An 11,271-nucleotide genomic window follows, 5' to 3' on the forward strand; every position below is an offset into this window, starting at 1 on the left:
CCTCTACCCCTCGGAATCCCGGTCGTAACCTAGGCTATGCTGGAGAGTTCGAGTCCCGAGCTCCCCACTTTAGTCCCGCGACCTTAAGCAAGTGGCTCTGTCTTTCGGAACTTTAGTTTCCTGGAAAAAAGCAAAGAGTAATGCCTGCTGTTTATTGTGCCAGGCACTGTTTTATAGGTTCTTTATGGGATTATCTCGTTTAAACTTCACGGTAATATCTTTAGGTAGGAATTATTTTATCAACACACACGCTATAGAAAATAATAATAAAAAGAAAGGCCCAGAGAGGTGAAGAAACGTGCCCAAGATCACACAGCAAGGAAGTGAAGATGGGTGCTAGATTCAAACTCAGGCCCAATAAACAACAGTAAAAGTACGTGTATGATGCTTATGCGACGCCAGATTTTATGCTAAGCATTTAACTCATTTAATTTTCATCACAACTCAAAAACGAACGTTTAAAAAAATTTTGCCCATTTTGCCGACGAGGCAAGGGTTTGCTATGTGAGAGCCTACTCTGCACATTTTCAAGGCATTCTGCCCTTTAATCTTTGCTCTGTCTTGGAAGTTAGGAGTCTTTTTTAACAGGTAAAGACGGTGAAGCCCAGAGAGTTTAAGTAACTTGTCAAGAGCGTGTGGTACTACGGGGATTCAAACGCGGTAAATCTGATTTCAGAGCCTGCGTGATTCCTGCAGGGTCCCCTGAAATGATGTGTTTTACAGAAGCCAGCACACAGGAGACGATCAGTAGGTATTGGATTTCTCCGCTTACCGCCCCTCCTCTGAGCCTCACTTTCCTCATCAGTGAAATGGGGCTAGTGACGGGTCTCCCCCCGGCCCTCTCGCCCCGCTCCAAGGGAAGACGCGGTGATTAAGTCCACCGCACAACACTTTCAGCGCTTTTTGCCATGCCTTTTGATCCTAACGGTCCACTGTAGTCAACCATCACTGATTGACTGAATTCTGTCACATGATCTGCCCGCCCACTGTGCCAACATGTCGGCGCCCAGGTCCTAATCCGGGAAGCGTGCACCGAGACCAGTTCGATTTTCGGTGTCTCGAGAGACGGTGAGAAGGGCCTGGGAGACGCGAGGAGGGATCCGGACCATGGGTGGACCCGCTCGAGAGCTTCTGGCTTCTCAGAGACAATTCTCCAAAGATGGGGGGTGGTGTCAGTTTACCGAGGTCCCGGGGTCTCTCTAGTCCCTACTTTACAGTTGTGTAGGCCACCCGCCCCGGGAACGCAGCTGTCTGATGATTTGGCTATTCCCTCCTCCACCCTTCCAACCAGGATTGGCGGGCAGAGGCGCGAGCGGATGTCCCGTGCGAGGACCGTTCTGTGGCTAAGCCCGACTCTCCGCTCCGTCCTCAGTCTCTACAGAGCCCGGTTTATGGAGGGGCAGCCCCAAGGGCCGCCGAATGCAGCAGCCATGGAGAATGGCACCGAGCCGAACAGAGAAGAGCGCCCTCCTGGGTTTCAGGAGACGACGATCACCGAGGGGGCAGCCAAGATCGTCTTTCCCAGCGCCAACGAAGTTTTCTACAACCCAGTGCAAGAGTTTAACCGGGACCTAACGTGAGCAGGGACCCGGGGTCAGCTTGGCAGAGGGCAGTGGGTCTGAGATAGAGGGGAGTGAGCTGACTCTCCGTCTCCCGCAGATGCGCTGTGATCACGGAATTTGCTCGTATTCAGCTTGCGGCCAAAGGAATCCAGAGTGAGTGAAGGTCCAGGCTCCTGATGGGCAGGGGTATCACACAGAGCTCTCTCGGTGCCCCGCCCCTTCTGTCCCTGACCTTCCAGAAAGGCTCCAGCCTTACATAGCAGGTCCTGGGCTCAGCTCCTTAGCCTGTCTCCAGAGACGATTTTCTTCCCTGCATTTTCTGTATACTGATGAGTTCGTGCATGCTCAGTTGCTCAGTCGTGTCCAACTCTTTGCTACCCCATGGACTGTCCAGGCTCCTCTGTCCATGGGATTTCCCAGGCAAGAATACTGGAGTAGGTTGCCATTTCCTCCTCCAGGGGATCTTCCCCACCCAGAGATTGAACCTTTATCCCTTGCATCTCCTGCTTTGTAGGTGGATTCTTGGCTGCTGAGCCACCTGGGAAGCATGTGCTGAAGAGTAGGGGGAGGTTTCTCAGAGGGCGCATTGATATCCCCTGACTTGTGCTTCTGGGTGGCTGCAGTCAAGGTGCCAGGTGAGAAGGATGTGCAAAAGGTGGTCGTGGACTTGTCAGAGCCAAAGGAGGACAAGGCTGAACCGAAAGAGGGTGCAAACCTCGCCCTGGAAGACCAGCCTCGAACAGCCGCTGTGGGGGAGATCTGTGAGGTGGGGCCCGAACAGAGGAGGCAGCAACCCTGGAGTCTAGTGGGTGATGAAGGAAGGAAGGATCCTGGAGGGGAAGGGCTAGAGGAGGTGGGCGGTGGGGGCTCCTTGAGGGGTAGGGGATCCAGCAGAGGATGGCGGTGTGGATGTGAATGGGGCTCTGCTTACTCCAACAGGAAGGCCTGAGAGTGCTGGAAGGCCTGGCGGCTTCCGGCTTACGTTCCATTCGCTTTGCTCGAGAGGTGCCTGGTCTCCGATCCGTGGTTGCCAATGACGCCTCTGCCCGAGCTGTGGCTCTTATGCGCCGTAATGTGCAGCTCAACGAAGTGGCCCACCTGGTACAGCCCAGCCAGGCAGATGCCCGGTAGGTGCTGGGCATAGAGTGCTGGCCACTGGAACAAAGTCACCTGGGGTCACATCCTGGCTGTGTCATATTCTTGCTCTGTGACCTTGAGAGAGTGACTGTAGCCTCTCTGAGCCTGTTTCCTTGTCTGTGAAACAAGGACAGTAGTTTTATCGGGGTTGGTGTATTGATTATAGTTTGTGCTCACAGGTGGATATAAATACCATTATGGACTCCATTTCAGACTTAACTTCCTGCACTTTTAAAAAATATTTATTTATTTTTCTTTATTTATTTGGCTGCCCTGGGTCTTAGTTGCGGCACCCAGGATTCTCCATCTCCGTTGCGACTTGCGAACTCTTAGTTGCAGCATGTGGAGTCTAGTTCCCTGATCAGGGATGGAAACCGGGCCCCCTGCATTTGTGAGCGTGGAGTCTTAGCCACTGGACCACCAGGGAAGTCCCAACTTCTTGCACTTTTATTCAGTCAAGTGAACCAGCGTATATCCAGTGCCCGTCACCATTCTTCCTGTCAAGACCGCATCAGTAAACAATACAGAGAAAACCCCTGACCTTGTGGAGTTGATAATGCAAGGATCAGCAAACTATAGCCTGCCAGGCCCACAGCCTGTGTGTGTGTGTGTGTGTGTGTGTGTGTGGTTTTTTTTTTTTTTTTAATGGCCTGCTATCTAAGAATGTCTTTTACATTTTTAAAGGTTTAGAAAAAGAAGAATATGTGACGGACCACATGTGGCTCACAAAGCCTAAAATATTTACTACCTGACCGTTTACAGAAAATAAATGAATTAAAAATATTTGCTGGGGACTTCCCGGGCTGTCCAGTGGTTAAGACTCTTTGCTTCCACTGCAGGGGCTCAGGTTCCATCCTTGGTTGGGGAACTAAGATCCCACATGGTTTTCTGACCATATTAGAATCTAATAGGAAACACAGATGATGGCAAATAAGTAAACTGTGTAGTGGTGAGAAGTGCTGGAGGCAGCGGGGAAATCCAGGGTATAAAGGGTGGAGGAAGGGAGGGAGGGTTGCTGTTACAAATAACTTAGTCAGTAGAATTTACATTTTCTCACCCGCAGAGAACAACAATAGTTTCAAATCTGTGGAAGACTGTTGAATTAATACATCTATAAACTGCCTGAAATGGTGTCAGTTATATATGTGCCATGGGCGTCCCAGGTGGCTCAGGGGTAAAGAACCTGCCTGCCAGTGCAGGAGACTTGGGTGCGATCCCTGGGTCGGGAAGATCCCCTGGAGGAGGAAACGGCAACCCACTCCACTATTCTTGCCTGGAGAATCCCATGGACAGAGGAGTCTGGTGGGCTACTGTCCATAGGGTCACCAGGAGTCAGATACAACTGAGCATGCACACACACGTATATGTGCTACATCAGTATTGACTAGCTTTTTTTTTTGGCCACACCAGTCGGCAGGTGGGATCTTAGTTCCCTGACCAGGGATCAAACCCGTGGCCCCTGCAGTGAAAGCGTGGAGTCAGTCCAAACCACTTGTTAGATGAGTAGCAGATCCAAGGAGGAAAAGTTAATACAGTTAGCAAGTGGCTGAGCCAGGATCTGAACCTGGGCAGCTGGCCTCCCAAGTCCAGGCCCAAACCATCACATGGCGTGAGTGTGGGGCTGTGGAGGGGGGTCCCTGGGGCAAGGGGCTCAGGCTCTGCCCCCTTGCTCCCAGGATGCTGATGTACCAGCACCAGAAGGCGTCGGAGCGGTTTGACGTCATCGACCTCGACCCTTACGGCAGCCCCGCCTCTTTCCTGGACGCTGCCGTGCAGGCTGTGAGTGAAGGAGGTGAGGCCAGCCTGCTGCGGGGGTCCGTGCGCAGTAGGGCTTGGGGCGTTACCGAGTCTTCACTGCTCCGTCCCTCCCCACAGGGCTGCTGTGCGTCACCTGCACAGACATGGCGGTCCTGGCGGGGAACAGCGGGGAGACCTGCTACAGCAAATACGGGGCCATGGCCCTCAAGAGCCGGGCCTGCCACGAGATGGTGAGAGGCCTCCGGGCTCGCCTCCCCGCCCTCCAGACCTGCTCAGCTTCCTCCAGGCAGCCAGAGGGAGATCCATCCCCAGACGCTGACCACAAACGTGTTCCTTTTTTATATATATGAAGTTTATTTATATTTATTTATTTATCCTTGGCTGGGTTGGGGTTTCATCGCTGCACGGGCTTTCCTCTAGTGGCGGCAAGCGGGCGGCTACTCCCTAGTTGCGGCGCACCACCTTCTCTTACTGCGGAGCATGGGCTCTAGAGCTCCTGGGCTCAGTAGTTGTAGCTCCCAGGCTCGAGCACAGGCTCGCTACTTGTGACTTGCTCCGAGGCATGTGGGATCTTCCTGAATCGGGGATGGAATCCATGTCTCTTGCCTTGGCAGTTGGATTCTTTACCACTGAGCCATCTGGGAATCCCGACAAGCACGTTATTTCTTTTATTATTATCTTTTAAAAAACTATTTTTATTATGTATTTAGCTGTGCCAGGTCTTAGTTGCTTAGTTGAAGCATGTGAACTCTTAGTTGCTGCGTGTGGGATCTAGTTCCCCCACCAGGGATTGAACCCAGACGCCCTGCACTGGGAACGTGGAGTCTTAGCCGCTGGACCACTAGGGAAGTCCTGACATGCGTGTTTTTAACGAGCATAATTCTTGAGAGCATGGCTACAAATTGGTTGGCAGGGGGTGGTGGTGGAGAAGTTTTGCCTAGGATAAGAGTGGGTGATTACATTCTCCTTTTTCTTCTTCTTTTTTTTTTTTTTAAATATTTGTTTATTAATTTGGCTGCACTGGTCTTAGTTTCGGCATGTGGGATCTAGTTCCTTGACCAGGAATCGAACCTGGTCCCCCTGCATTGGGAGTGTGGAGTCTTAGCCACTGGACCACCAGGAAAGTTCCACATTATTCTTTCTAGTATTCTCTATTTCAACAACCGCCGTCTTTTTTTTTTTTGGCCACGCCTTGTGGCTTGCAGGATCTTGTTTTCCCGACCAGGGATTGAAGCTTGGGCCACGGCAGTGGAAGCCCTAAACGTTAGACCACTGGGGAGCTCCAGTGGTCAGTGTTCTTTTTAAAGGCAGTTTTTCCGGTTTTGTGTTTGGCTCTGAGTTCAGGTCCTAGTTTTGCTTGTGGCTTTGGACAAGTGACTTCACCTTTTCTGGGCCTCCGTTTTTGCATCTGTGAAATGGGTGTAATGTTGGCCCAGAGCCCATGGGTTGCTGAGGAAATTCAAGAAGGCAAGGCTGCCTGTGTCAAGGGGGTGGAAAAGGAGGGCTCCTGTCCTTGGTCTTCAGGAGCCCTGCTGTCAGGCCAGCCTGGGAAGTGCTACCCCCTTGCTGTGTCAGCCTCACTGCAGCCTTGGGCCTCGTCACCCAGCACGGGGCACACATCCAGTGTTAACTGGAAGCCGTTTGGTTAACGGGTCTGTGCTTTCTTTCCTTGGGCTTCCCTGGTGACTCAGTGGTAAAGAATCCACCTGCCATACAGGAGCCACAGGAGACTCGGGTTTGATCCCTGGGTCCAGAAGATCCCCTGGAGAAAGCCATGGCAACCCACTCCAGTATTCTTGCCTGGAGAATCCCATGGACAGAGGAGCCTGGTGGGCTAGTCCATAGGGTCACAGAGAGTCAAGAATGAGTGAAGCAACTTAGCACGCACGCACGCTTTCTTTCCTTAATCGTTTAGTGTCCCCAGTAGGGCCAGAAAGAGACAGACTGGTGTGATTTTACAGATGGGGAAGCTGAGGCTCTCCCTTGCCAAGGGTCACTCAGCGCTGGGCTCAGAACCTGATGAGCCGGTCCTGCCTCTGTACCTGTGAGCCCCTGGTGTGGCTCCGTGTGGGGAAGGTGGCAGTAAGGGCAGGGCTGATGGCTGGCACCCATCCCCGACACCAGGCCCTGAGGACTGTCCTGCACAGCCTGGATCTCCGTGCCAACTGCTACCAGCGCTTCGTGGTGCCACTGCTCAGCATCAGCGCTGACTTCTATGTACGAGTTTTCGTTCGTGTCTTCACTGGCCAGGCCAAGGTCAAGGCCTCAGCCAGGTAGTCTGGGGCAAAGAGGAGTGAGGGATGGAAAGAGGCAAGAGGGTCTTTCCCAAGGTTGGTTGGTGGGTGGGGCCGGACATGGTCCTGCCTCGGGGAAATGTTGGGGGGTTCCCAGAGGGAGCCTAGTCAGTCTGAGGGAGGAGCTGGGAGGTGGCTGTGCTAGGAAGCGGCGGCTGCCCTTGTCCCCCACAGCAAGCAGGCGCTGGTGTTCCAGTGCGTGGGCTGCGGGGCCTTCCACCTGCAGCGCCTTGGCAAAGCATCAGCAGCCTCCGGTGGCCGGTGAGCAAGGGTGAGCTGGAGGGGAAGGGGACAGCCCAGCCAAAGTTGCCCCCCCGACCCCAACCTTACTCCTTTTTGAGCAGGCTCAAGTTCTCTGCAGCCTGTGGTCCCCCCGTGGCCCCTGAGTGTGAGCACTGTGGGCAGCGACACCAGGTGGGGCGAGGCGGGTCGGTGGGGAGCATTTGAAGGTGGAGGGCCTGGCGTTCTTGGTCCCTGCTCATCTGGCCCCTGTGTGTTCACAGCTCGGTGGCCCCATGTGGGCAGAGCCCCTCCATGACCTGGAATTCGTGGGCCGTGTCCTCGAGGCTGTGAGCGCCAACCCTGGCCGCTTCCACACCGCAGAGCGGATCCGAGGAGTGCTGAGTGTCATCACGGAGGTGGGGACCGGGGACAGTGAGCAGAAGGGGGGCAGCCATCCGTCCTTGATGGGCCCCACACCTATCCCGTGGCCCTGTTACAGGAGCTCCCGGACGTGCCTCTCTACTACACGCTGGACCAGCTGAGCAGCACCATCCACTGCAACACGCCCAGCCTCCTGCAGCTGCGGTGAGGCCGGGCCTGGGCTGGAGCCTGTGCCTGACCCCCAGGGTGCCCTTGGGCGAGTCGGGCCCCTCTTGGGCCAGAGTCCCATGGAAAGTAGAGATCAAACATAAAGCAGGTCTAGGGCACGAGGGCTGAGACCAGTTCTTAGAAGCCATGTGCCCTCACCAGGGGGGATGTTAGGATCTTGCGGTTCGGATGGCTGGCATCATGCAGGCGGTGCAGTCCCCGGCAGATATACAGCCATGCGAGTCCCTGAAACTAGGCTCACAGCCCCACACGTGGGTCAGCACTGACTTTCGGGTCCGGCCCTCCCCCTCGCCATCCCTCCTGGTCCCCAGGTCGGCCCTCCTCCACGCCGGCTTCCGGGTCTCCCTCTCCCACGCCTGTAAGAATGCCGTGAAGACAGACGCCCCCTCCTCGGCCCTCTGGGACATCATGCGGTGCTGGGTGAGGCCCGGCCTAACCAGGTGGGATAGGGGAGGCAGGGGGTGGTCAGTGCCAGTGCCCTGACCTCTGACCTTTGCCTCCCAGGAGAAGGAGTATCCAGTGAAACGGGAGCGCCTGTCAGAGAGCAGCCCGGCCTTCCGCATTCTCAGGGTGGAGCCCAGGTACGGGCATGGTTACGGCTGCCTACAGGCTCGGGGAGTAGACAGCCCAGACACTTCCCCTCATAGACACATGCTCATTTTTCAAGTGAGCTCTGGAGTCCATCCACTCTCTGCACCCCGTTCTGTCCTCTCCCTCCTCTGGCCCCAGTTCTGCTCGTCTGGACCAATGCAGTCCCCATCCCCCTGGTCCCCCAGCTCCTCCCCCGTCATCAGCTCTTCCCCAGACAGCAGCCAGAGGGCACCTGTGAGCACAAGTCAGATCCTGGCCCTCCTCTCCTCAGAGCCCTCTGTGGCTCCCACCTGACCCAGTGGAAACAGTTGTGGCTGCAGGCCCTGTAATGTTTTCCCATCACTTCCCCGCTCTGGCCCCCTACCCCCGCTCCTCCACCCTGGCCTCCTCACTCAAACTTGGCAGGCCCAGCCTCTGCAGGGCTGTTCCTTCTGCCTGAGTGCTGCCTTAGGCCCCCCCGACGGCTCTTCCCAAACTTTCTTCCTGTGTCCCTGTTGCCCTGTTCTCACCGAACTCCTTCCCAGACTCCCCGTTGCTCTACCCTGCTCCCTTATGTCCTCACACGATACAATTTGCTAGTCTCTTCCTGTATTCTTTTGGCCGTGTGGGGTCTTCATTGCTGTGCACGGGCATTTTCTAGTTGGAGTGAGTGGGGGCTACTCCCTGGTTGTGCTGCTCGGGCTTCTCATTGTGGTGGCCTTTCCTGTTGTGGCTCTAGGTGCACAGGCTTCAGTAGTTGGAGCATACAGGCTTAGTTGCTTCATGGCATGTGGGATCTTCCTGGACCAGGGATTGAACCACGTCCCCGGCATTGGCAGGCGAATTCTTAACCCCTGGAGCACCAAGGAAGCCCAGTTGTCTGACTTCTGACTTGCCTCCTTGCTCATCTATCTTAGGCATTAGAATGTCAGCTTTACTGGCGGCAGATTTGAGGCCCACTGTAGGCACTTGATAAATGTTTACTAAATAAATGATAGAAGCCCTACACCTGCAGACAGTTTTCCCAAGGTGCCTCGAGCTGCACCGAGGCGGGCAGGCAGCCTAGGTGGTGTGTGCCCAGTCGCCTGGCAGATGCCTTTCAGCCTCCACTCCCATTTCCCTAGGCTGCAGGCCAACTTCACCATCCGGGACGATGCCAACCCCAGCTCCCGCCAGCGAGGACTCAAGCGCTTCCAGGCCAACCCTGAGGCCAACTGGGGTCCCCGGCCCCGTGCCCGGCCAGGGTGAGCGAGAGTAGGGTGAATGAAGGTGGGGCTTAGCTGGGGGGGAGTGGGCACAAAAGCCGATGGAGCCTCCTCTCGTCTCCCTACACAGAGGCAAGGCAGCAGGAGAAACTGTGGAAGAGAGACGTAGGCTGCTCCAAAATAAGCGAAAGGAGCCGGTGGAGGACCTGGCTGAGCGGGCCGCCTGGCTCAAGACATTTCCCTGCAAGAGGTTCAAGGAGGTGAGGTGCCCCCCACCCCTCAACCGAAGCACCCATGGGTTCTCCTCCTGGCCACAGGACTGGGCCAGTGGGCCAGCAGGGCTGGGGGAGGTGGGACCAGGCAAGTGGGGAGGTGGGAGTGAGCTCCCTATCCAGGGAAGGAACCCAGTGGAGGCTGCTGTGCTTCAGAACCGGGTTCATTCACACCCATTGTATTCCTACCAGGGCACCTGTCAACAGGGGGACCAGTGCTGCTACTCACATAGCCCCCCCTCACCCAAGGCCACTGCTGAAGCCACCCCCACTGACTGTCCAGAGGCCCCCAGTCAGAACCCCACTGAGCCTGGGGCTGCTACTGGTCCAGGCATAGAGTGAGCTAATAAAGACCTTTTCACTTTCCCCCGACTGTCATTTGTCTGAATGGGGGGGCTGCCTGGGGTTTCTCTGTCCATCTACCTAAGGGGCTCTGTTCATCTCTTCAGCTCCTTATCTGAGGGCTGTTTCTCTGCCCATCTGTTTTATTGATTTTATTTAAATATGTTATTTATTTGGCTGCACTGGGTCTTAGTTGCAGCATGCAAGATCTAGTTCCTTGACCAGGGATCTCAAACTGGGATGCCCTGCACTGGGAGCTCCGAGCCTTAGCCACTGGACCACCAGGGAAGTCCCTCTGTCCATCTGTTTTAACCCCCTTGGTGAGCTCTGTGCATCTGGCATGTTGGTCCCTGCCTGGTGAGCTGTTGTCAGTGTTTCTAACTGGAGTGTTCTGTCTGTATTAGGGAGGTAGGGAGTTAACGGTTGCCTGCAAGGCGCTTTTGTTTAGTCCCTAAATCGAGTCCAACTCTTCTGCAGCCCCTTGGACTGTAGCCCACCAGGCTCCTCTGTCCATGAGATTCTCCCGGCAAGAATAGTGGAGTGGGTTGCCATTTCCTTCTCTAGGGGATCTTCCTGACCCAGGGATGGAACCCGAGTCTCCTGCACTGCAGGCGGCTTCTTTACCGCGGAGCCACCCATTTGCTGGCGCCTGCGATTCCTAAGGTGGCCACGGGGCGGCAGCCGTGCGCTCACGCCCGCGGGGGCCTTTACCCTCTTCCCCTTCTTCCCATCCTCCAAGCGTGGGCGCGCCCCCAGTACTCAGACCTGTCCTCTAGGCTCTGCGCCCGCATATGGGCTCGCGCCCCAGTGTCTCCTCCTCGCCGCCTGGTTTCTCTGGCCCAGCTGCCCCTGAGGGCCCCAGTGGCGGAAACCGGACCGGAACCAGGCGCATCCTGCATCCGCTCCAGACCAGGTGCTTCCTGCCCTGTGGCCCCTTGGGCTTGCACACTGAGGCACCCAGCAGCCTGTGGCAACCCTTTCCCCGCCAGAGCCGGGGAGGGTGGCAGCATTAAGGAGAGGACGGGCAGAATCCCCACCCTGCCACGTGGTAGCTGTGGGACTGTGCAGGCACCCCTTTTTGGCATCATATCGTCTGTACAATGACCCTAAACCTATTCCAGAGCCCAGAGTTAACTCAAACATTCGGAACTGTACTCTGGCTTCCCTGGACAGGAGGATGGTTGTCTGTGGGGTTCTGGGTTTCACTTGATTCCTGAGTGTGAGCCTGCTCAGTGATTCAGTTGTGTCTGACTCTTTGCCACCCCCATGGACTTGCAGCCTGCCAGGCTCCTCTGTCCAC

The 11,271-nt window shown here is 55.6% G+C and overlaps 1 protein-coding gene across 3 annotated transcripts; it reads left to right on the forward strand.

The window, feature by feature from the left end:
- Nucleotides 946–9,995, forward strand: TRMT1 (tRNA methyltransferase 1). Of its 3 annotated transcripts, none has more exons than XM_005682269.3 (17): nt 946–1,068; nt 1,292–1,576; nt 1,660–1,715; nt 2,186–2,328; nt 2,502–2,689; nt 4,376–4,491; nt 4,575–4,687; nt 6,582–6,730; nt 6,926–7,012; nt 7,096–7,165; nt 7,255–7,389; nt 7,473–7,558; nt 7,894–8,002; nt 8,087–8,163; nt 9,277–9,396; nt 9,488–9,617; nt 9,822–9,995. In XM_005682269.3, the coding sequence occupies exons 1-17, from the start codon at nt 971–973 to the stop codon at nt 9,969–9,971; spliced, it is 2,112 nt and encodes a 703-aa protein (XP_005682326.2). In that variant the 5' UTR covers nt 946–970; the 3' UTR covers nt 9,972–9,995. The 3 variants fall into 3 exon arrangements, with proteins under 3 accessions (XP_005682326.2, XP_005682327.2, XP_005682328.2); XM_005682270.3 differs by having other exon boundaries at nt 1,373–1,576; XM_005682271.3 differs by lacking the exon at nt 6,926–7,012.

The sequence above is a fragment of the Capra hircus genome, chromosome 7, assembly GCF_001704415.2.
Source record: "Capra hircus breed San Clemente chromosome 7, ASM170441v1, whole genome shotgun sequence".
Taxonomy (NCBI): Eukaryota; Metazoa; Chordata; class Mammalia; order Artiodactyla; family Bovidae; genus Capra; species Capra hircus.